Here is a 25,791-nt window from a genome sequence, read left to right on the forward strand (position 1 = left end):
CTTTTATGTTTATTTAAATTATTTTGTTGTGAAAATGCCTTTTCACAATAATAACATTTGAATGGCTTCTCTCCTGTATGAATTCTCATATGCACTGTTAAATAGCTCTTTTGAGAGAATACCTTGGAGCAGATATGACACTTGTTCATGACGGAATTATTAATTGTTCTTGAATCTGGAATAAACAATATATAATGTAATTGTAAAGGGTAACAGTTCTTATTTAAATGTGAGAAAAAAGAATAGTTTGCAGAGTAAAACTAAATATCAGAGGTAAGAGAAGTTATTTATAATGGACAACAGACTTTTAGATACTTTAATCTAATAAAATAAAACTTACACTTGAGTTTTCTTTCTCTTGGTGTTTCTATTGACTACAGCCTTATACTCTTAAGGCGTATTACATTTTATGTTCTGTCTGAAAATATATTATGATTATTATTTTACAGCTAACAAAAGTCTAATAATGAGATATAAATTAATCAAACAAAACTAAGAGAAAATAATAAAATATTAATAAACAAGATATAAATAGAAATATTTTATTTAAGGGAGGAAATTTATGAGGAAAATCTGTCTCTAATAACTAAGTAAAATTAGAAAAAAGATTTTAGATTATTTTAACTGATAATATTGAACATAATTAAAATCATATCTAAATCAAATAAATATTAACAAAAATAAATACAAAAATGTCTTATAGTAAAAAGTATTTAAACATAAGCTCAACTAATAATCATTTAAACTTTTGAATTGTTTATTACTTGGATAGGCTAGGTTAAAAAAACTAGAAACAGGTTAGCCACACATACCTAGTTATGGCACTATAGGTGCTATTTCTGATAATAAGGAAATTTACATAATTTAGTCACATAAATCATATTTCAATGGTTTCATATCATGAACTAACTGGCTTGTGGCCGTGTGTCAATTAAAAATTTCCATGAATTTTCATTATGTTAAAATTGTGAATAACTAAAATGTTTGTTTAGGTTGTTTGTTGCAAATTATTTGTAATGTGAAGATTACCTAAATCAGAGATAATGATTAAGATCAAAGTTTATATAATGTAATTTAAATAAAATAGAATTATATTAATTTTTCTTTATTCAGAAGCTTTTATATTTGAAATTCTTTATTAAAGACATAATTTTATTTTCAGATAATTCCACCAATTTATTAGCACACCTATTATAGGAAATGTTGCATTATATCCAGTAATATAAAAGTGTGTGAAGGGGTAAAAATGTACTGTTAAGTGAAATAAGTTAACTTAATAAAAATATACCTCCCTTTTATTCCGTTAATTGCAAGGATAGCATACCAAAAGTAGCTTTTAATTGGGACAATCACTACTTGCTAAAGTGAAGTAATTTTAAGTAATTGGGCAATTATTTTATTGGCTTGTGAATATAAGTTTAAGGTTAAGACAACACAGGTTTATTTTTATGATAAAAAATAAATTACAATTTTCAACCATGTAGTTTTTAATATTGTGATTCATATTTTACTGAATACTGCTTTTTAGATGCCTGTATTATTTTCACAAAAACAACATGACCACCTTTTTAATGCTAAATTATAATCAAATACAAAACTGCCTTTTTAAAATGTAAATAATTTTTTTTATAACATTTTTTCAATGTATCATGAATTTTTCTTTAGAATTGATTTACTAAACATTACATCAAATCTTAAATACAAACATAATACAGCTAAAAGACGTTTACAACAAATTTGCAATTTAGGTTCATTCATTTATCAAACATTTTTATTTTTATCTACTTAAACAAATTCTTCACTCTCAATTCCTTCTTCCTCTTTCATTTCCTCTTTTATAATTACTTCCACACTCTCAGCCTCCATCTTTATAAATATAGGATCCTCATCAAGAGTTTCTTCTTCTTTAATCTCAAGTTTTAAATCAGCTTCACCACAATCAACAAAACTGGTAGAAGCAGAAGGTGGACCTTTATTCTTAGTAGATTCTAACTTTTTAAGATGTCCTGCTGATTTTTTATGTCTTATCAGTTCTGAACAAGTATAGTAAGATTTCTGGCACATTCCACATGAATATGGCTTCTTTCCTGTATGGCTCCTCTTATGAAGGGTTAAATGACTTTGTTGTGTGAAAGCCTTTTTACATGTATCACAAGAGTATGGCTTCTCTCCTGTATGGATCCTCTTATGTTTAGTTAAATCTTTGCTTGTACGGAAAGCTTTTCCACATGTATCACAAGAGTATGGCTTCTCGCCTGTATGGATCCTCATATGCACAGTTAAATCATCTTTTCGTGAGAAAGTCTTTTCACATGTATCACATGAGTATGGTTTCTCTCCTGTATGAATCCTCTTATGGAGAGTTAGTTCACTTTGTCGTGAGAAAGCCTTATTACATGTATCAAAAGCATATGGCTTCTCACCTGTATGGATCCTCTTATGGACAGTTAAATTATTTTGGTTTGAAAAAGCCTTTTTACAAAAATCACATTTGAATGGCTTCTCACCTGTATGAATTCTCATATGTACTGTTAAGTTGCCCTTTGTAGAGAATTCCTTGCAGCAGATATGACACTTGTTCAAGATAGTTTCTTAATTGTTCTTGCACCTGGAATAAATTATATCTAATGTAATACTTGTGTAAAAATCTAAAAAAAATAATTTTAAGCCTTAAAAATTTTAATAATCATTTCAAATACTGGTTTTGGTATAACAGTTTCTCTATATATAATTTATGTGTGTCTGTATGTCTATCTATGAAAACTAACTCTATACATCTTATTTAAACTTGTTATTCTATATTTTAGGTGTGCCATACATATGTAACTTTGCAATGACTATAGTATTATTAAACTATCTACTTTTAATGTTTCATTTAATGCCCATCTTCAGTTTTTATCTAAAATGCATAGTATAGAAGAAAAAAAACCAAAACCCCCATTTATTTAATGATATTTTTATTATAGAAAACTAATTCACTTTTATTATGGAGAGACAGATATCCTTTATCTCAAATATTAGGATTATAAAGATAATGCTATATGATATATGTACAGAATGTACATCTAGAGCAGCAAAATGGAATTTCACCTTAATCTTCTGAATTTTCTAGATCATCATTGGCAGAAGAGTCCCCATTGTCAAGAGGATCCTCCAGATGATTATTTCCACCAAAGATCAAGAAGATTTAGTTATGAAATTATTATTTAAACTTGTTTAGCTTGAGTAAGGCTTTATGTAAATAGGATGCCAATATTAATGATTCTTATGTAAATGTAAAAGTCTAAATGATTCTTTTCTTGATTTTGCTTTTGCTGCATTTAATTCCCTTAACTTAACTTAAATTAGCAGTCATAGGCAGGAAAGATAATTTATGAATAGACCTTATTAATTTTATTTCCAGATATCCTAAGTGTTTTATTTAAAATGAATGTCTGAAACAATCTGAAAGAAACCAAAGATTTAAAAAGGTAGAATTTTGACTCTTTTTTACAATTTGCTCAGTAGCCAAGAGAGGTGGGGCTGAGGCATTGTTGATGTTGATCCTGATCTTGTCTTGTTAAGGACTGTTGCTGCTGATGGTGATGGTGACAGAGATGATCTGGTAGAGTTCAGAGAGGAGGATCAAGCAACACTAGAGTTGGTCAACTGTGGATAAATGTCTGGCACTCAAATCCCCAACACCCTACCAAACAAGGGTTGAGCTTGAGTTGGGAAGCTTGCAGGTGTGTAAAGTTTAATTTAATGCTATCTGATGTTTAAAGCAATCAAATTCATGCAAGCAAAGTTGATCCCCTTAAAATTGAATCTGGCACTGAATAGTTTAAATTGTCTGATGATTATGTATCCATTCAATCCTAATCTGATGATCTTTAGGAGTGGCTTGGAGTGGAGCCAGCCCAGTAGAGAGGGAACCCTGCAAGAAGTGGCCTACAAGCAAAACTGCCACTTGAAAAAGGTACATACATTTAAGAGTCAAATTTAAAGAGCCTTGAAACTAGCAATTTCATCAATATCAGCAATTGAGTCCTTTAAGTCATCTTTAATAGTGTTGAACAAAAGAATCTTAAGTCAAGTCTTTAAAATAACTGATGATTCATTATCATCATCTTCCAGCTCCTCAAGTATATCTTTTTTAGAGCTGCAGCTGCTGACAATCACAAGCTGACAAGGAGCACCAATTGACAAAGGAGCACCCATTGACAAAGAAGTACTAGAGGATGAGATAAGAGTTGATTGCTGATGATCTGATCAAGATGATGATATAGTTGATGATGATACCAAAGATGATGATATAGTTGATGATGATACCAAAGATGATGATGAAAGTAATGATGAAGAAGCTATGAGTGATGAAGTTATTGATGTTGACAGCCAAGAAATGTTGAAGTAAAAGATGCTTGAGAAAGACTATGTAAGTTTAATTATTATTGTAAACCAATTTATGTTAATTTCTTTCTTCAATAATTCAAATTCAACCAATTTCTTTTACAAAAACAGATAAAGTTTGACCTTCTGTCACTAAAAAATATTCAATTCAAAATCATTCCAAAAGTTTTATTTTTATCAATTTTAAACATTTTAAATTTTAAATCAAATGCATATATTTATTGTAAAGGATATCTGGATTAGTCTAATGGTCTATTCTTTTTAGGTTTACCGCACCTTTGATGTAAGAAACTATTGAACAAATTAAGAAACTGTGTGTAAATAAAGTTGAAATATTTGCAGAAGTCAACACAGAATGGCTAGAAACAAACTTTAAAATTCTACCTGTGGGCAGTCAAGCTGAAATACTATGCAGGTCAGAACAATATAGGTAATATAGAAAACTAACTTGCTTTACTTTGCAAACCTCAAATATCTCGTTTTTTAATGTTTTGTGTTTTTTTTCCTTTTTATAATAGTCTCAATTCTTTTTATACTCAGTCTGAAAATAATTATACTTTTACAATTAACAGAATTCTAATAATAAGTTCTAATTAATTGAATATAAGAAAATAAATTAACAAAAAGGGATGGGTGTGCATGTGCAATGACATCTGACCTTAAACGGTGAGCAAAACGGTCAAAATCTTGAGCTAGATTGTTAAAACTTGGTACATAACCCTAGACTTATAGGTAATACCTACATCTAAATTGCAAAAAAAATCCGAAAATTTTTATTTTTATTTTTACGTTAGGTTAGGTAAGAATAGCCATACGGAAATGGGGTTTTGGTCTTTTTTGATGTAAAAACTTACCTTTAATTGTTACCTTGAATACACTGTTTCTATTTTTAAGAATATTATTTAAGATGATTCAGCAAGTCGGGAACCGACCCCAACGGGCTAGGTTTTTGAGTTTAACTTGCTTAATCATCTTAAATATTGTCCTTATAAATAGACATAGTGTATTCAAAGAAAAAAACTTTAGAAAAGACAATAAAAGTAAGTTTCTACATGAAAATAGACCAAAAAAGGCCTAAAAATTCCAATTCCGGTTTTCTTACCTAACCTAAACATAAAAAAGGATTTTTTCTCATTTAAATGTAGTACCTATTGGACTAGGCTTATGTACCAAGTTTCAAAATTCTAGCTCAACATCTAGACCATTTTGCTCACTGTTTAAGTTCAGATGTCATTCCCCCCCACCCATCTTAAAGAAAGTAGAAAAACTTTTGTAAAAAAGAACAGAAAAATGCAAAAAGAAACAGTATCTACACGATTATGAGGACCGAGGATGCAAGCTTTTCCGGAGTGGTCTTATCCGGGGAGATGGAGAAGAAGTCCCCGGGCAAACCTGCATCAAACACACCTGCTTGACCATTCACCCTGTCCGGGTTTCCACCAAGGGGCCGGCCTAATAGGCTTTTAAGTCAGCCCCTGTCAGCTCTGGAGGCCTTGGAGGCCTTTCAACTACAACCCTCCAACATCCCTCCCACTCCTCCCCTCATCCTCTCTGGCGACATCCATCCAAATCCTGGCCCTAAATACCCCTGTTCTACCTGCTCCCGCAATATTACCCGCTCCACTGGTGCCTTCCTCTGCAACTCCTGCCAACTTTGGGTTCATCCTAAATGTTCCCTCCTTCCATCCAAATCCGATTACAATTCCAACTGGTCCTGCCCACCCTGCATTTCTGCCTCAACAACTCCCTTTTCACCTATCTCCCCCCAACCACCAACACCCCCATCCAAACCCCGCGGTCCTAAATTCCCATGCACAGTCTGTTCCTTAGGTGTTACAAAATCCACTGGCTCCTTCCAATGTAACTCCTGCCTCCAATGGATCCACCCCAAATGCTCCCTCCTCCCATCTGCCACCCACTACTCTCCTTTCTGGTTCTGCCCTTCCTGTTCCCCCCCAACCTCACCCCCTCCCTCTCCTAACTTATCACCCCCTACACCCCCATCACCTAGCTCCCCGTCTCCCCCACCTTCCCCTTCAGCTCCTCTTTCACCCCCGCCCCCTCCCCCACCCACCCCTGCCCTCCGAAAACCTCCTGGTAAACCTTTTGTCCTTCAATTCAATTGTAATGGCCTCCTTACTACCCAAGATGAACTCCACAACCTTATTTCTACCCATAACATCCCTATCGCCTGCCTCCAAGAAACCAAACTCTCCAGCAAATCCAATCCCAAACCCCTCCCTGGCTATAACTTTCTCAGGAAGGATCGTCAAGACCGACCTGGTGGAGGAATAGCCTTCCTCATTGCCGATGACATCCCCTTCACCCACCTTGACCTCAATCACCTTTCCAATGGCCCCCTAGAGATTGATGGTATCTAAATTTCCCGCAATGGCTCTCCTACACAAATCATCAACCTTTACCTTCCTCCACATTCCTCCTGTCCCCCCCAATACACCCCTGACTTTAACCTCCTCTTTGACAACCCAAATGACCTTATCCTAGTCGGAGATTTCAATGCCCACAACCCTGCCTGGAACTCCATAACCCTTGACCAATCTGCTATGAATCGTGGGGAGGCTCTGCTGGAAGCTCTCAATGAGAGCAGCCTCTGCCTCCTCAACGAGGACTCCCCCACTCGCCTCCCCCCCAACGGCCAACCTACCTCCCCCGACCTTTCCCTATGCTCTGCCCACCTTGCACTTGACTTCTCCTGGCACACCCTCACCACCCTCCGTTCTGACCACCTCCCCATCCTCCTCTCCCTCCCTGAAATCAACAGAAACCCCCGCCCTGTCAAAACCTTCCACAACTTCCGTAAAGCAGACTGGGACACCTTCACCCTTGAAACTGAAACCCTCTTTGAAGATCTTCCTGATCCTTTCTCCTGCTCCCAAGGTGAAGCCACTTTCCGCCAAATCCTCCAAACTGCCTCCAAACACACAGTCCCCGCTGGCTTCATCAAAAACTCCAATCCCTCCCTCCCCCAGTCTGCTAAGCCCCTTATCCAGCAAAGAGACTCCTTAAGAGAAATTAACCCCCATGATCCTCAAATCCAAATCCTCAATGAACAAATTTCCTCAATAGTTAACCAACACTCCAACAAAAAATGGCAAGAAACCCTTTCCAAATCCGACCATAGAACCAACCCTTCCAAATTCTGGTCCCTCCTCAAATCCCTTTCTGGCAAAAATAATTCCCCTCCCTCCAACCAACCCATTTCCTTTAACAACAAAGTTCACACCTCCCATGCCCACATTGCTGAATCCTTTACCAAACAATTCACCTCTGTCTCCCGCCACACCTCCAACCCTTTCTCCAGAAAAATTATCCGCAAAATTAGACACCGCCACCGCCTCAACAGAGATTTCCAACCTTTCACCCCAGCCCTCGTCCTCGAAGCCATTAAAAATTCCTCAAACTCATCTGCACTTGGTCCTGATCACCTCAACATCCTCCACCTCAAACACCTTGGTCCAAATGGCATCTCCTACCTTACCAAACTCTTCAACCTCTCCATTTCCGCTGCTAATATCCCTGCCATTTGGAAGCTCTCCAAAATTATTGCCCTCCTCAAACCTGGTAAACCCCCTGACCTTTCCACCTCCTACCGCCCAATCTCCCTCCTCTGTCCTGCAGCTAAAGTCCTTGAACGCCTCCTTCTCCCATACCTTAAACAATCCCTCTCCACCCACCCCTCTCAACATGGCTTCAAACCCCTCCACTCCACCACATCCTCACTCCTTAATCTTTCCACCTCCATTGCTAACGGTTTCAACCAAAACCTCCCCCCCAGCCGCACAACCGTAGCATCCATTGACCTTTCCAAAGCCTTTGATTGCATCCCAATCCACCTCCTTCTCCAAAAAATCTCCTCCTCAAACCTCCATCCAAACATCATCAGATGGCTATCCTGCTACCTGCATGGCAGGATGGCCTTCTGCTCCTACCAAAACACCAACTCCTCCCCCAGAATTGTCCACACTGGTGTCCCCCAAGGCTCTGTTATTTCCCCCGTCCTTTTCAACTTCTACATAGCAGATGCCCCCCACAACCCCCCCGCCACCACCTCCTCCTATGCCGACGACCTCAACTCCTTCCACTCATCTCCTGACATCCCCCAGTCAGTTAGATCCATCAACTCCCACCTCTCCTTAATCGCTGACTGGGCCTCCACCAATGGCCTCTCCATCGCCCCCAACAAATCCACTGTCACCCTTTTCACTCCTGACCGTAAACACCAATCAAACCTCCATCCTCAAGTCCAAATTAACGGCTCCACACTCCCCCTTGAGAAAACCCTTAAAATCCTTGGAGTTACCTTTGGTCCTAGATCCAAGAAATCCACCCTCCAATCCATGTTCCTCCCGACCCTCCAACCTTTTCTCACCCCTGAGAACACTCTCCTCCCTGCAAATTACAAATCCACCATCTCCCGACTCCACACCTCTGCAGTTACCCAAGCAATCAATTCCTATCCCCCTAATCCTGTCCTTAACCTCGCCCCTCCCAACATCAACCCCTCTGAGATCCAACTTCCTAGGCACTACAGAACCATCCTCTCCCAATTGAGATCCTATTATTGTCCTAAGCTCCAAAGTTACCTGCATTCCATCAACGCTTCTCTTTCACCCAACTGCCCATCCTGCCCCAACAATCCTACCCCTGAAACTGTACAACACCTCTTTTCCTGCCCTAACAACCCCACCAACCTTAATCCCATTGACCTCTGGCATAATCCTGCCCTTGTAGCTGCCTTCCTATCATCACACCCAAGTTTCACCAGCCTCCCTCCTCTTCAACGCCCCCCTCCAGAGCCCCCCCCATAAGCCTCCCCTCCCCCACCTACTGATGACGACCCTGGACACGAAAATGGACTATGAGCAGCCAATACAACAAGACAACAACAACGATTAAGTTGAAATATAATTAATTTTTACAATACGATATCAATTAGTATTCCTCAAACTTAGGTTAGGGTTAATTGGGTATGTACAAGGTAGCCCGGCAGGGTTAGGGCAATGCAGATTTATGTTAAACAAATAACCAAGAAAAGCAAACAAAGTACCTACCTTTTGACACATTTTTAAAATCCATAGAAATAAGATTTTCTTCAAATAATTATGATTTTTCTTTTAATTTTTTTTTGGAGAATTAATATTATTTACACATATTATCAAATTTTAAATACATCCATGAATTTTTAACAAAGCACTAAAAGACGATTACAACAAATTCGCAATTTTAGTTAATTTATCAAAGATTTTTATTTTTATCTATTCAAATAAATTCTTCATTCTCATTTCCTTCTTCCTCCTTTATTTCCTCTTTTATAATTACTTCAACACTCTCAGCCTCCATTTTTATAAAGATAGGATCCTCATCAAGAGTTTCTTTTTTAATTTCTGGGTTAATATCAGCTTCTCCACTATCAACAAATCTTGTAGAAGCAGAACTTGGAACTGTATTCTTGGTAGATTCTAACTTTTTGAGATGTCCAGTTGATTTATTATGTCTTGAAAGGTTTGAATTATCATTATAAGATTTTTTACATATATCACAAGAGTATGGCTTCTCTCCTGTATGGATTCTCATATGGACAGTTAACTCACTATTTGTACAGAAAGCTTTTCCACATGTACCACAAGAGTATGGCTTCTCGCCTGTATGAATCCTTTTGTGTACAGTTAATGAACTTTGTTGTAAGAAAGCCTTATCACATGTATCACAAGAGTATGGCTTTTCACCTGTGTGGATCATTTTATGTGTTATTAGATTACATTTCTGCGTAAATGCTTTACCACATGCTTCACATTTGAAAGGCTTTTCTCCTGTATGGACCCTCATATGCCTTGTTAAAGAGTCTTTGAGGGAGAATTTCTTTTCACAAATATCACAAAACAACATGATGGATTGGAAATTGTTCTTTCACCTGGAATAAAAAATATTGAACATGATTTCTGAGAAGGAAAGAAAATTATAATTTGTTGCCTTAATTATTTCATCTTTGACTAGTAGCAGTGCTCAAGTGAGGGAGGGGGGAGAGAATTCTGAGCTTCACTATGTACTTTGTTACTCTGAGGGAAGTCATTCTTTTTTTAAATGGAAGAAAAAGAGTTAGAAAATTTTCCAATTGCCTTTTCCCATTATAGGTTTGTAATACACTCCTCTGGTTGTGTAAGAAGGGAGATTATTGAGTGGTTTAGAAACTTAATAGTCACGTACATAATATCTGCTCAACCCTTATCCCAAGCTCCTCTGTGGAGAGCGTCATTCATTACGGTGACTTAATTTGAGACACCTGCCATACTCGGCGAGGGTGAGGTAATAAAGAGTAGCTCCCTTGAGACAGCGGGTCAAGGCATAATGTACTTGAGCGTGGAGCTTAATAGCCCTAGTGGATATACTAAAGTGTCTCGTCCTTCTCCATCACTACTTAGGTCCAAACACTAAGAAACAATGGCTACACAAGCAAACAAATAATACACTCCAGCAAAAAATAAAAAAAAATATACCTATACTTATATAAAAATTTCTTAGAACAGAACTGAATTATTCTCAGTGGTTAGCAAAGTCTTACATATGGACAGACAGACATTTACTTACTTTAATTTTAAAATATATAATATACCTATGTTTTTTCCTTTTAATGTTTCAATAAAATTCAGATTTATAACGTTTTGTCTTATTTCATTTTAGTTTCTGTCTGAAAATAAACATACATTATTATTTTACAAGGAAAACAATTTTAATTATGAGAACTTATTAAATATGAGGAAATGATAAATATATATTGGTTTACAAAAATTAAAGAAGGCATTTTTCCATTCAAGAGAAGAAAAGAAAAAATATATGAACAGAAACAGCATCTACATGAATCAGTTAAAATAAAATTAATTTTTACAATTTTTTATCAATTATTATTCCTCAAACTTAGTTTAGGGTATGTACGAGGAACCCCAAATTGTTAGAGCAACGCAGATTTATGTTTATAAACAAAAACCAAAATAAAGCAAACAAAGTATATATAAGATACTAGGGTAAGGCGGGGCAATCTCTGTGTCGAGGCGAAGTCGATAATTTTTGACACACTTTAACTTGATTAACTGACATTTTTCTCCATGTTCTAATCGACTGACAGAAAAAAAACATGAAATCTAATTTATTTGAGATTAATTTTTAGGGTAATTATCGGGTCTCAAAGTCTGATGAAAAAAATTGTATTAGATTTTTTTTTGGGTCGGAAAAACTTGTCTTGTAGTATTTTTATGTTTTTTATCAAAAAAATTTTCGAAAAAAAGGTCAATTTTCGCGTACTTCGAAAAATTATTTTTTTTCGGTAGAAAAAATTTACCTATTTCCATAAATAAATTTTTGTGCATGCTCTTTATTACATTTAGCAACATTTACCTTTAGGGCATGCTGTAATAAAATCAATACATCGATTTTTTGAAGCTTGAAAATGCTATACCGACTTCGCCTCGAGGCGGGGCGAGGTCTGTGCCGTTTTTGAGATCAATTTTAACAAACTTCCCAAAGTCCTAGAATAACGTCCTTTTAGGACCTGTTAGACTTTTCCGAGGTCTTTCTAATGGTCTTAAATTAAAATAAAATAATTTTACCCCTATTTTTTTTTCAAAAAACCGAAAAAACACCCGAGTTCGCCCCGCCTTACCCTACCTATTTACACATTTTTAAAATTCATACAAATAACATTTTTTCAAATAATTATGATTTTTTCTTGGAAACTGTTTTTGGAGAAGTAAAATTATTTACACATATAATCAAATCTTAACTACAAACATAAATATAAAAAAGCACTCGCTAAAAGACATTTACAACAAATTCGCAACGTTCATTCATTTATCAAACATTTTTATGTTTGTCTACTTAAACAAATTCTTCTTCCTCCCTTATTTCCTCTTTTATAATTACTTCCACACTCTCAGCCTCAATCTTTATAAAGATAGGATCCTCATCAAGAGTTTCTTCTTCTTTTATCTCAAGTTTTATATTAGCTTCACCACAATCAACAAAACTGGTAGAAGTAGAAGTTGGATCTGTATTCTTAGTAGATTCAAACTTCTTGAGATGTTCAGCTGATTTTTTGTGTTTAGTCAGTTTTGTACTTTCGATAAAAGATTTTTGGCATAATACACAAGAGTATGGCTTCTCACCAGTGTGAGTCCTCTTATGTCGCGTCAAATCACTATTTGTACTGAAAGCTTTTTCACATGTATCACAAGAGTATGGCTTTTCTCCTGAATGGACCCTTTTATGGTCAGTTAAATGACTTTTTTTTGAGAAAGTCTTTTTACATGTATCACAAGAGTATGGCTTCTCTCCTGTGTGGATTCTTGTATGTTTTGTTAAATCACCTTTCCATGGAAATGCTTTTTCACATGAATCACACTTGAATGGCTTCTCTCCTGTATGTATTCTTGAATGTTTTTTCAAACTACTCTGCGAGGAGAATTCCTTAAGGCAGATATCACAAGACAACATGATGTTAATCATTCATCCACCTGAAGTAAATATTGTTAAAAGATAAAAAAGTTAACAAGGAAAGCAAATGGAAAGAAAAAAACTAAGCATAATAGACAGATGGATATAATAAGTTATTTAGTACAGATGTTCAGTGGTTAATGAATCTTCAGGCACAATTTCAGAAAACTAACTTTTATAACAGCTGAGAAAAACACTTCTATAATACAAAGTATTTTAATGTATGTCTGTCCGTTTGAAGCTCAAGATCTTAATAACCGCTAAACTGATTGGGCTCTACTCTTTAGGAAATATACCTGCTGGTCCTGTAGTGGTTTTGGACTATTCTCTTAGGGGGTGTAACACTCCCAACCTCCCCCAAAAAAGCAATCGCTGAACCAATTAGTCTCTACTCTTCAGGGAATTTTAGCACAACCTAACCCCCCCCCCCCCGGGCCCCCAATTTGTTCTCTTTAGAAGGTTGAGAAATGCTAAAAGCCAAGGTTGACATCCTGGCTATCACCGAATCAAGGTGGACAAACAATGGAGAGTTTAAACATCATTCTGGCTTGAAAATAATATACTCACGTCATATGAATGAGGATCTAGGCCATAATCAAGGGGTGGCTCTTATGCTGACCAAGCAAGCAGAGCAGGCCATGATCAGTTGGCAACCCCATGGTCCTAGAATTATGGAGGCTTATTTCAAATCCTCAGTTAAAAACATCAAACTGAGAATTATAGTAGCATATGCTCCTACAGAACAAGCAAATACAGAGGTCAAAAACGAATGTATGACCAGCTTGACTCTGTATTTAAAAAAGGTCATAAAGAAAAGGATCTGACCATGCTCCTAGGAGATTTCAATGCTCAAGTGGGGAGTAATAATGAGAATTTAGAAGAAGTTATGGGCAGATATGGCCTAGGCTTCAGTAATGGCAAGGAAAATGACAATGGTGATAGACTTGTAAGTTTTTGTACTGAAAACAAACTTGTCATTGGTGGAACCATCTTTAAACACAAAAAGATTCATACTGCCACCTGGAGATCACCAGATCAAAGAACCTTTAACCAGATAGACCACATATGTATATCTAGACGCTTTAAAGGTTCTCTCCTTGATGTCAGGGTTGAAAGAGGACCTGATGTTAATTCAGACCATTATCTTCTATCTTCTAAAGTTCAGCTTAGATTTAAAAAGCAGGACACAAAGCCTAACCCCAGGAAGAAATTTAACAACCCTCCAAAACTCTGAAAAGTTGCAAGAGTTTAAGCTCACTCTAAAGAATAGATTTGAGTTGCTGACTCTTCAAGAGGAAGATGGAGTGGAAGATATTTGGCAAGGTATCAAAAAAGTTTATAATGATACCAGCCAAGAAAAATTAGGTTTCAAAAAGGCTAACCAAAAGCCGTGGATCACTCAAAGATCCATTGATCTCATGGATCAAAGAAGAGAGGTAAGACAAAAGACACTCTCTAGAAACTCTCCAGAAGATAAAGACCTTTATAAGAGGCTCAGCAGGGAAATCCAAAAAAGTGTTAGAATTGACAAAAAAGAACACTTGGAAAACCTTGCCTTGCAAGCAGAAAATGCTGCTAATCAAAATAGAATGAAAGATGTCTATGAGATTACTAAGAGCATTGCAGGCAAAGTACACAAATCAGGATCACACATCAGGGACAAGGATGGTTCACTCCTTAAAACTGATGAGGATATTCTAAATAGATGGGCAGAACATTTCACTGAACTGCTGAATCTTCCAGTTCCAGAGGAAGAAACTGAGATTCCACCCTCAGATGCACTTGACATTGACTGTCGAGCGCCAAATCTATTGGAAATCAAAGAGGCCATTAAAAGTTTGAAAAATAACAAGGCCGCAGGACCTGATAATATCCCAGCGGAGGTAATGAAAGCAGACCTAGACACATCTGCTGAGGCATTCCTACCTTTGATCACTAAGATATGGAATGATGAGTTATGCCCAGAGGACTGGAAAAATGGACATATCTCAATACTGGCCAAAAAAGGAGACTTGACCCGATGTGGAAACTACAGAGGGATAATGCTTCTCTCAGTACCTGGCCGTATCCTTAGTAAGATTCTTCTTAATAGAATAAAGAAGAAGGTTAATGAAAAGCTAAGACCTAATCAGGCTGGATTTAGACCAAACCGTTCCACTATTGATCAGATAACCTCTCTAAGAATCATCATAGAGCAATCCAAGGAATGGAACTCTGAGCTTTTTGTAAACTTTATTGACTACAAAAAAGCATTTGATTCTTTAGACAGGAAATCACTCTGGAAAATCTGCCGACACTATGGCATTCCAGAAAAGATAATCAATATCATTAAAGCTATCTATCATAAAGGAGGTGGAAATGTTATGTATAAAGGTAAACTATCAACCTTTTTTGAGATTGTAACAGGTGTCAGACAAGGATGCCTTCTCTCTCCCTTCCTTTTCCTCCTTGCCATTGACTGGATCATGAAGAACTGTGAAAGCAATGATGGCATTCGCTGGCAGTTATTTGGCAATCCCAAATATTTGGGAGATCTGGACTTTGCTGATGATATTGCTTTGTTAACAAGCAATAGAAGTCAAATGCAAAGAAGGACTAACATGATAGCTGAAACTTCCAAGAAAGTTGGACTTGAAATAAATGTTCCAAAAACTAAAATACTCCGATTAAATGCAAACTCCCAAGAACCAATAACTATTGGAAACCAAATTCTTGAGGATGTTAACTGCTTTGAGTATCTTGGAAGTAAGATTGATGAAGCTGGAGGCACTTCTAGAACAGCCTTTGCCAGCTTGAACAAAATTGTGAATTCCAACAACATCTCCATAAAGACCAAGTTAAGACTTTTCAAGTCAAATGTTCTGTCTGTTTTGCTGTATGGGGCCGAAACTTGGTTCCTAAACACAGCAGTGGTCTCCAAGCTTCAGACATATGTCAACAAATGTCTTAGGAGAATCCACAAGATCTTTTGGCCAAACAAGATCACAAATGCTGAGCTTTTAGAGCGCAGTGATATGTCAGACATCAAACTGACAATAAAACAGAGAAAATGGAGATGGTTGGGGCACACTCTAAGGAAAGGGCATGATGATTTAACATATCAAGCCTTGACTTGGGACCCCTTCACAGGAAAAAGGAAACCAGGTAGACCAAAAACAACCTGGAGGAGGGAATTCCTTGAAGAACTGAGTAAAAAGAATTTTTCATCTTTCAGTGAAGCCTCTACTGAGGCCCAATTCAAAGATAAATGGAGAACCATTGTGCGTGGCCTATGCTCTGGAAAGAAGAGATAAATGGCGATGATGATGATGAGAAGGTTGATCTAAACTAGAAACATTCAAGCTTAGAACAGAAATATTCCGGTAGATAACATTACCAAGATCTTCCCTTGCATACATTCAATCTTTTTACTATTAAGAAGTTATATAATATTTTTATTATAGAAAACTATTTCACTTTTATTATAGACAGATAGATATCCTAAATCTTTATTATTAAAATTCTGCTACATGATATTTTAATATGGAAAACTAACTTACTTTAATTTGCTCAATTAAAATCTCTCTTTTTTTATAATTTCACTCAATTCATTTTATGTTCAGTCTGAAAATAAATACAGTAATAATTTTACAAATTACACTATTCTAATAATAAAACCTAATTAATAATAAGAAAATGAAAAATATTTAAAATCAAAGTAGGTATACAATCTTGAGCGCAAAAGTTCAGAAAAATTTTATAAACACGAACATTTGAAATATAATCAATTTTTACATTTTATATTAATTTCACATCAAGTATTCCTCAAGCTTAGTTTAGGGTAAATTTGGTATGTACAAGTTAGCCCCGCAGGGTTAGGGCAACGCAGATTTATGTTTAAACAATAAAGCAAACAAAGTAAATAAGCAAGGGTGTATATTCTGCAAATTTGACCTTGCTCTGGGCCGTAAAAAAATAAAAAATATGTGGTTGGCGGAAAAAATGTAAAAATTAAGAGAACTAAAAGCATTTTTTTCCATTTTTCTCCCCTCTTTAGTGAAAAAAAAACTAAAAGAATAAGTGGGAGGGGGGATAATATAATTAAAATAAAGAGTTTTGAAAATAATTTTCCATTTTATCACCTTCGTTACTGGAAAAAAATAAATAAAATTGCAGCAGGGTAAAAAAATAATCTTGTGCAGCATATACACCCCTGTATATAAGATACTACCTATTTACTTTTTACAAATGACATTTTTTCAAAGAATTGCAATTTTTTCTTTAAAATTGTTTTAGGAGAAGTAATATCATTTACACATTACATCAAATCTTGAATACATACATAAATATATGAACAAGTTTTAAAAGACACTTACAACAAATTCGTAATTAAGGTTCATTCATTTTTAAAAGATTTTTATTTCTATCTAATTAAAGAAATTCTTCATTCTCAATTCCTTCTTCCTCTTTCATTTCCTCTTTTATAATTACTTCCACACTCTCAGCCTCCATCTTTATAGAGATAGGATCCTCATCAAGGGTTTTTTCCTCTTTTATCTCAAGTTTTATATCAGCTTCACCACAATCAACAAAACTGAAAATTGATTTTTGGCTTAAATCATTTTGTTGTGATGTCTTTTCACATGTAAAACAAGTGTATATCTTGTTTCCTGTTTGACTTCTATTCTTTACAATTAACGTTGTAGTTGTACGAAAACTTTTTTTACATGAATCACAAGAGTATGGCCTCTCTCCTGTATGGATTCTTCTATGTTCAGTTAAATAACCTGGTTGTGAGAAAGCTTTTTTACACAAATCACATTTGAATGGCTTACCACCTGTATGAATTCTCATGTGTCGCGTCAAATCACTATTTGTACTGAAAGCTTTTTCACATGTATCACAAGAGTATGGCTTCTCTCCTGTATGGATCCTTTTATGGTTAGTTAAATAACTTTTTTTAAAGAAAGTCTTTTTACATGTATCACAAGAGTATGGCTTCTCTCCTGTATGGATTCTTCTATGTTCAGTTAAATAACCTGGTTGTGTGAAAGCTTTTTCACACAAATCACATTTGAATGGCTTACCACCTGTATGAATTCTCATGTGTCGCGTCAAATCACTATTTGTACTGAAAGCTTTTTCACATGTATCACAAGAGTATGGCTTCTCTCCTGTATGGATCCTTTTATGGTTAGTTAAATGACTTTTTTTAAAGAAAGTCTTTTTACATGTATCACAAGAGTATGGCTTCTCTCCTGTGTGGATTCTTGTATGTTTTGTTAAATCACCTTTCCATGGAAATGCTTTTTCACATGAATCACATTTGAATGGCTTCTCTCCTGTATGTATTCTTGAATGTTTTTTCAAACTACTCTGGAGGGAGAATTCCTTGTTGCAGATATCACAAGAAAACATGATGTTAATTATTCATCCACCTGAAATAAATATTGTTAAAACGTAATTCCACAGAAGAAAGACAACAATTATTCACATTTTTATTCTATTTTATTATGCTCACATGGATGACAACATTTATAAGCAGTGAAGCTCTTAGATATAAAAGTAAGACAAGCAAAGCAAATGGATAGAAAAAACTAAGCATAATAGACAGATGGATATAATAAGTTATACAGTACAGATGTTCAGTGATTAATGCCCAGAGAAACTTTAAAAAAAAGGTAGCATGCTACGTTGTTCGATATCGTTGGCGATAAACGTTGGAAAATCGGCCTTTCAAGAAAAGGCAGCATGCGAGTTCGCCATCGACATTGTAGCAGAGTAGCATAAAGTAAACCTGCTCTCTATTCGGTTCTTTCTAAAGTATAAAAGCCTCTGAGCTTTTTTTTCTCACTTCTTCTATTTTTATACTCTCTCTCTCTCTCTCTCTCCTCTCTCTCACACTCTCTTTTAATTTATGCTACTATTGTGAGAATTCGCCCCATACTCTGCTACGATATCGATGACGAACTCGCATGCTACCTTTTGCTTGTAAGACGATTTTCCAACGTTTATCGCCAAAATATTAGGTGGTAATTCATGGCGAAGGGGATTGGAGGTAGCATGAGACTCGGTACATATATTGCACGAGCTCGATGGCGATTCCATGGCGAAATATATTGCTTGGCGAATCTTCAGGCACAATTTCAGAAAACAAACTTTTGTATCAGCTGAGAAAAACACATCTATAATGCAAAGTATCTTGATGTATAACTGTCTGTCTGAAGCTCTAGATCTTAATAACCGTTAAACAGATTGGGCTCTAATCTTCAAGAAATATACCTGCTGGTCCTGTGGTGGTTTTGGACTATTTTCTTAGGGGGTGGAACCTCCCCAAAAAAGATAAAATATTCCTCTCTAGGTACTCTTCAGGGAATATAGGAAAATATGGGGCACCCAAAACCCCCCAGAAAAAAAAAATACAATTCAAATTTTTTTTTCTGAGTTATGAAATTTAAGTATCCAGGATATTTGCTGTATTTAATTTTGCCAAAGAGTAATTTCTAAATCCATTAATATATCTTTAGCTGTTAACGAGATCTTATAGCACACAAAAATACATCTTCCTATTTATACAAGTTTACATCCTTAAATACACCTCTAATAACCTATTGCCTCACTTTAATGCCTAACTCAATAATTATGGAGTGTCTAAATCAGGGTTGTCGAATTGGGCACTTTTTTTGATATTGGGCGGCCCAATTGCCCAAAAGGGTTTTAGGCGGGTTTAGGGCGCCCAAAAGTGGTTTTGGGCACCCTTTTTGGGCAAATTTCGTAAAAAGCATATAAAAAGGATATAAAATAGCCTAAAACCATACCTAGACTTATTATTAGAAATAAAATAGCCTAAAACCATCTCAGGACCTATAAAGGCTCCACTGGAAAGGAGAACCATATCGGTTCAGCAGTAGCGAAATCCTTCTCTAGATACAAAAAAAAGCTTACTAATTTATATAGTTCACTAGCGGCTACGGCCCTAGAGGCCTCTAGGGGCACTTGAGGAGGGGAGAGTCAAAGAGGACTATCCACGAACATGAGCAAGTGATTTTAAGCACCTTCCAACATTGATCCGTAGGATTTTTTTTAGTGAATATAATAGGTTTATGTTAAATATTTGGTTTATCGACTTAAAAGTTATGCTTCACCATGGTTTTATATGAAAAAAACTTTAAAATGTAAAGCATTTTAGGATACAATAACATCTACTGCTTTGTTGAGTTCAAAGGACAAAATAAAATAAAAGCATTAAATGCTGTAAATTGCAAAAGTACATTAATTAAACTGTTTAAAGTATTACAAGCTACCAACCCTTTTTCTAAACCTACATTTTTAATCAAAATGATATACTTTTGTGTCAAAGCTTTTAAACAACAGTTTGAACTCATCAAAACATTTGAGGAATTTGCACCAAACTATGCTTAACATTTCAAAGTTTTTTCATATAAAACCATGGTAAAACCTAACTTTTTAGTCGATAACCAAATAATAAACATGAACCTAGTATATTCGCTAAAAAAATGCCAAGGATCAATGCTGGAAGGTGCTTAGAATCACTTGCTCTTGTTCGTGGATAGTCCCCTTTGGTAATCAAAAGTAAAAAAAAATTGGGGGGGGGAATAATTTTTTTTTTTTTTTTTGGGGGGGTAGGGTTTCCTCCCCCCCATTTTTATTTTTAGATTTAAAAAAATTTAAAAAAAGTTTTGGGGGGAGTGTAATTTTTTTCTAGGGGCGATTTCTCTTAGGAGGGTGGTGGTACCCTCCCCCAAAATAGTTATAAACCTTCCCAGAACCTATAAGAAGCTACCCTGTTAAGGAGAACCCGATCGGTTCAGCGGTTAGCGAGATCCTTCGGTACAAACACACAGACAAACAAACAAACAGACACACATCCTGTATAGTATAAGGATATCACCCAAAAAATAGACCCGCCCCCCCTCTTTTTTAATCCCCTCCTCTTTTTCTCTCTCCCTAAAAGGGGGAAGCCCAAAACTGCCCAAAAGGACCTTATATTGGGCGGCCCAAAACCGCCCGCCAAAAACTGCCCGCCCAAAAGCGCCCGCCCAAAATGACAACCCTGGTCTAAATACCTGTTTTATTTATGATATTTTTATCATTCCACGTAACCAAATTTCATTTTCGTCTTCTGAAAATATAAAACAAAATACTTAATCAAAAAATATAAAAAATATATGTATAGAAAACAAATAATAATTACAGATTTACACAGAGAGATAACTTTAAAATTCTTATTAAATCAAAAATGTGTAAGAAAATAAAATGAATGCAAAAAGTTCTTGTCTATATAACGAAAGATAAAAATTACTTAGTAGGTAAGTAATATTTAGGGGGGGAGGGGGGAGGGTTGCTAGGTTCCGGAAGCACATAAACCGTACTTGAGCAAAATGGACTGAATTTTGAGCTAAAATTTTGAAACTTGGTACATAAGCCAAGTCCAAAATGTACTACATCTAAATGAAAATTTTTATTTTTAGGTTAGGTAAGAAAACTCTGCGGAAATAGGATTTTAAGGTCTTTTTTGATCTATTTTGATGTAGAAACTTACTTTTATTTTTTTGTTAGGTTTTTTTTCTGTTTTTATCCTTGAATAGGTACATTATGTCTAATCATAATGATATTATTTAAGATGATTCAGCAAGGTGGGGGCCGAAACTCAAAAAACCTACAATTTGAAATATGATAACACAAACTTTAGAAGAAATTTACTTAAAACCTTGCGAGCCACCCACCTAGCCCACTGGGGTCGGTCCCCGACTTGCTAAATCATCTTAAATTTCTAATGTCCTTATGAATAGACACAGTGCATTCAAGAAAAATCTAATAAAAAACAATTAAAGGTAAGTTTCTACATCAAAATAGACCAAAAAAGCCTAAAAACCCAATTTCTTCAGGAATTTTCATACCTAACCTAAAAATAAAAAAAATTTGGATTTTTTCCATTTAGATGTAGTACGTATTGGACTAGGCGTATTTACCAAGTTTCAAAATTCTAGCTTAATATTTAGTCTTTTTTGCTCACGGTTTACGATCTTCCGGCAGTTAGAACCCCCCCCCCCCCCCCCTCCCCTTTCTTTCTATATACAACTATATAATTTACAGAAAATTGATCTTTCTTTGATCATTTAGTTAATCATATTCAATTTTATGTTGGACTATTTCAATATTGTCTATCATTTTCTCATCAGAATTCTGTTCAAAAGAAAGAGATTCTTTATTCTGTATTTCTTTTATTTCCTGTTTAGAAACAATCTCAGCCTCTATATTGATGGAGAGAGGATCTTCATCAAGAGTTTCTTCTTCTTTTATTTCTAGTTTAATATCAGGTTCACCACAATCAACAAAACTGGTAGAAGCAGAAGGTGGAATTGTAGTAGTTTTTAACTTTTGGAGATGTCCTGCTGATTTTTTATGTTGTGACAGGCTTGAATTATCGGAAAAAGATTTCTGGCATAATTCACAAGAGAATGGCTTCTCTCCTGTATGTATCCTCATATGTACTTTTAACTCACTACTTGTACGGAAAGATTTTTTACATGTATCACAAGAGTATGGCTTTTCTCCTGAATGGATCCTCTTGTGGACATTTAAACTACTTTGTTTTGAGAAAGTCTTTTTACATGTATCACAAGAGTATGACTTCTCTCCTTTATGAATTCTCTTATGGACAACTAAATCACCATTTGTACGAAAAGATTTTTCACATTTATCACAAGAGTATGGCTTCTCTCCAGTATGAATTCTCATGTGTATTGATAAAACACCTGTTTGTATGAATGTCTTTTCACATACACTACACCTATATGGCCTCTCTCCTGTATGAATTCTCAGATGTGTTGTTAAATTACTCTTTTTAGAGAATTCCTTGCAGCAGATATGACACTTTTTCATTTTGGATTATTTGTTCTTAGAGTGAGCTGAAAGTAATAATATTTATATTTAACATAATTACTGAACAGAAAGAAATTGATAATTTTCTGCAGCAATAACATATTGAATGATAATTTTTCAGATATAATGTACAAATATTTATCTTTATGTTTATATAATTCTACTGGAGCATATCGAGAATATTAGGGCATCATCAAAACATGTTAATTTTATCACAGTTATAACTATGGAGTGTCCAAATACCTGTTTTATTTATGATATTTTTATTATTCCAAGTAACCAAATTTCATTTTCGTGTTCTGAAAATATAAAAATAATAATCAAGAAATAAAAATCATATGTACAGAAAACAAACAAGAAATACAGATTTACACAGAGAGATAACTTTAAAAAATGTGTAAGAAAATAAAATGAATGCAAAAAGTTCTTGTCTATATAACAAATATAAAAATAACTTAGTAGGTAAGTAATATTTAGGGCGGGAGAGGTGCTAGGTGCCGGAAGCACATAAACCGTCCTTGAGCAAAATGGACTGAATTTTGAGCTAAAATTTTGAAACTTGGTACATAAGCCAAGTCCAATAGGTACTACATCTAAATGAAAATTTTTATTTTTAGGTTAGGTAAGAAAACTCTGCGGAAATAGGATTTTAAGGTCTTTTTTGATCTATTTTGATGTAGAAACTTTTTTTTATTTTTTTGTTAGGTTTTTTTTTGTTTTTATCCTTGAATACATTATGTCTAATCATAATGATATTATTTGAGATGATTCAGCAACTCAAAAAACCTATAATTTGATAAAAACACAAACTTTATAAGAAATTTACTTAAACCCTTGCGAGTCACCCACCTAGCCCACTGGGGCCGGTTCCCGATGCTAACTCATCTTAATTAATGTATATAAGACATTACTTATTTAACATTTTTACTCATAACATTATTTTCAAAAAAAAATGATCTTTTAAAAATTGTTTTTTTTACACATTACATCAAATCTTAAATAAATATGAAATAAAGCACTTGATAAATTAAATTTACAACTAATTCGCAATTTAGGAACAATAATTTTTACTTTTATCTACTTAAACAAATTCTTTCTCTTAATTCCTTCTTTTATAATTACTTCCACACTCTCAGCCTCCATCTTTATAAAGATAGGATCCTCATCAAGAGTTTCTTCTTTTATCTCAAGTTTTATATCAGCTTCTACACAATCAACAAAATTAGTAGAAATAGAAGCTGGAACTGTATTCTTGGTAGATTCAAACTTCTTTACATGTTTTACAGTTTTGTTGTGCTGTGACAAATCTGATTTTGATTTAAAAGATTTCTTGCATAATTCACAAGAGTGTGGCTTCTCTCCTGTATGAATCCTTTTATGTACCATAAAAGTAGTTAGTTGAGAGAAAGCCTTTTTACATATATCACAAGAGTATGGTTTCTCACCTGTATGTATCCTCTTATGTACTGTTAAATCACTACTTGTACAGAAAACTTTTTTGCATGTAACACAAGAGTATGGCCTCTCACCAGTGTGGATCCTCTTATGGACAGTTAATTCAGTATTTGTTCGAAAAGTCTTATCACATTTATCACAAGAGTATGGCTTCTCTCCTGTATGGATTCTTCTGTGTTTTGTTAGGTAACTACTGTCTGAAAATGCCTTTTCACAAAAATCACATTTGAAAGGCTTTTCACCTGTATGAATTCTCATATGCACTGTTAAATTGCTCTTTTGGGAAAATTCCTTGCAACAGATATGACACTTGTTCATGATGAATTTTTAAATTGTTCTTGCACCTGGAATAAATAATATTTAACAAAATTCCTGAGTAGAAACAAAATAATAAGGGGGGTTTTAATGCAACCATCTCGTAATCAATGTATAAATGGCACTTAGAATTCGAATTTTGATCTGAAATTTTGCATGAGTAATCCTTGGTAGGTCTATTTTCCCTAAACCGAACAAAAAGTTGGATAAGTAGCGGCTAACGGCTGGCGGCTCAGCCATTTTTGGGCTATTTTCAAGGGAAATTCATCACAAAACCTATCTGCACATAATACTCTTCTCCGCTCCCAAACGTTTTCAAACGGTTATAGCCGGTAGTTGCTATAACTAGAAATCTAAAAAATGTCTTTTTGTATCATTTCACATGATTTAAAGCAAAAATATGTTTCAAAAAGTTGATTCCTACGTAATTTATGACAGATTTGCCCAAAAAATAGCCAAAAAACGGCTAAACGGCTGAGCCGTTAGCCGTTACTATTTCAACCTTTTGTTTGATTTAGGCAAAATATACCTACCAAGGATTACTCATGCAAAATTTCAGATCAAAACTCGAATTCTAAGTGCCATTTATACATTGATTACGAGATGGTTTCATTACCCCCCCCCCCCCTTATTTGCCATTATTATTTTTTCTTAATATACCTAGAGAGTATAAGCATAAGCAACTCCCCCCCACCTATTTTTAGAAAATAAATAGAAAACAGTGGGTGCTGAGTAATTTTTTTCTTCCAGCCTCACTAAAAAATATACCATTGAGAAAGTCATTTTTGTCAATTAGTTTTCTATTGCAGGTGTAATAGCCCTGTCGTGCTCTCCTGCAGTCAATATAATATAACCTAACCTAACCTAAAGTAAAACAAAAACACACAAAAGACTACCCAGCAATATAGAAGGGGGGGGGGGGGGAGGGAGTGGAGCTCAACTATACACTTTGAGGGAAATCTTTCTTATCCTAAATGAAAGAAAAAGAAATTGTAAATTTTTCCAGTGGCTTTTCCCATTAAAGATTCATACTACACTCCACAAAAAAAATAACTCAATAATTTCAGTGGTAAACGACGTGCTTTTATATGGACAGACAGACATTTACTTACTTTGGTTTGCTCAATTAAAACTTACCTACGTTTTCTTATCTGTTTCTATTAAATTCAGTTTAATAATTTTGTGTCTCAATTCATTTTATATTCAGCCTGAAAATAAATATATTAATAATTTTACAAGTAA

General features: G+C 35.0%; 5 protein-coding genes across 7 annotated transcripts in view; 1 reads left to right on the top strand and 4 right to left on the bottom strand.

Moving 5' to 3' along the window:
* The window catches only part of LOC145332434 (uncharacterized), a 444,908-nt gene that overhangs the window by 367,795 nt on the left and 51,322 nt on the right, over positions 1-25,791 (top strand). The window lies entirely within an intron of this gene.
* On the bottom strand, positions 730-6,381 carry LOC145332928 (uncharacterized). Its single transcript, XM_080178039.1, has 2 exons — positions 4,842-6,381; positions 730-2,608 (listed from the first exon to the last, which is right to left on the bottom strand). Exon 2 carries the CDS (start codon positions 2,521-2,523, stop codon positions 1,786-1,788), a length of 738 nt encoding a protein of 245 aa, XP_080034165.1. The 5' UTR covers positions 2,524-2,608; positions 4,842-6,381; the 3' UTR covers positions 730-1,785.
* Positions 8,629-11,097, bottom strand: LOC145332929 (uncharacterized). Its single transcript, XM_080178040.1, has 2 exons — positions 11,021-11,097; positions 8,629-10,321 (listed from the first exon to the last, which is right to left on the bottom strand). The coding sequence occupies exon 2, from the start codon at positions 10,294-10,296 to the stop codon at positions 9,670-9,672; it is 627 nt and encodes a 208-aa protein (XP_080034166.1). The 5' UTR covers positions 10,297-10,321; positions 11,021-11,097; the 3' UTR covers positions 8,629-9,669.
* LOC145332925 (uncharacterized) lies at positions 16,497-23,080 on the bottom strand. Of its 3 annotated transcripts, XR_013884375.1 has the most exons (3): positions 23,023-23,080; positions 17,085-18,311; positions 16,497-16,831 (listed from the first exon to the last, which is right to left on the bottom strand). XR_013884375.1 is itself a non-coding variant. In XM_080178034.1 (2 exons), the coding sequence occupies exon 2, from the start codon at positions 18,289-18,291 to the stop codon at positions 17,305-17,307; it is 987 nt and encodes a 328-aa protein (XP_080034160.1). In that variant the 5' UTR covers positions 18,292-18,311; positions 23,023-23,080; the 3' UTR covers positions 16,497-17,304. The 3 variants fall into 3 exon arrangements, 2 of the variants coding, with proteins under 2 accessions (XP_080034160.1, XP_080034161.1); XM_080178034.1 differs by having other exon boundaries at positions 16,497-18,311; XM_080178035.1 differs by lacking the exon at positions 23,023-23,080 and adding an exon at positions 20,961-21,018 and having other exon boundaries at positions 16,497-18,311.
* Positions 21,983-25,768, bottom strand: LOC145332432 (uncharacterized). Its single transcript, XM_080177427.1, has 3 exons — positions 25,687-25,768; positions 23,861-24,578; positions 21,983-22,786 (listed from the first exon to the last, which is right to left on the bottom strand). The coding sequence occupies exons 2-3, from the start codon at positions 24,550-24,552 to the stop codon at positions 22,018-22,020; spliced, it is 1,461 nt and encodes a 486-aa protein (XP_080033553.1). The 5' UTR covers positions 24,553-24,578; positions 25,687-25,768; the 3' UTR covers positions 21,983-22,017.

The sequence above is a fragment of the Acartia tonsa genome, chromosome 11 (genome assembly GCF_053477335.1).
Source record: "Acartia tonsa isolate MP-2025a chromosome 11, ASM5347733v1, whole genome shotgun sequence".
Lineage (NCBI taxonomy): Eukaryota > Metazoa > Arthropoda > Copepoda > Calanoida > Acartiidae > Acartia > Acartia tonsa.

Excerpts from the sequence above, each read along its gene's own strand:
- LOC145332928 (XM_080178039.1), bottom strand. The coding sequence starts at position 2,523 with ATGAGAATTCATACAGGTGAGAAGCCATTCAAATGTGATTTTTGTAAA.
- LOC145332929 (XM_080178040.1), bottom strand. The coding sequence starts at position 10,296 with ATGTTGTTTTGTGATATTTGTGAAAAGAAATTCTCCCTCAAAGACTCT.
- LOC145332925 (XM_080178034.1), bottom strand. The coding sequence starts at position 18,291 with ATGTTTTCTTGTGATATCTGCAACAAGGAATTCTCCCTCCAGAGTAGT.
- LOC145332432 (XM_080177427.1), bottom strand. The coding sequence starts at position 24,552 with ATGAACAAGTGTCATATCTGTTGCAAGGAATTTTCCCAAAAGAGCAAT. Across the intron at positions 22,787-23,860 it reads AAGAGAAAGAATTTGTTTAA|ATCCAAAATGAAAAAGTGTC; the intron begins GTAGATAAAAGT and ends TAAGAACAAATA.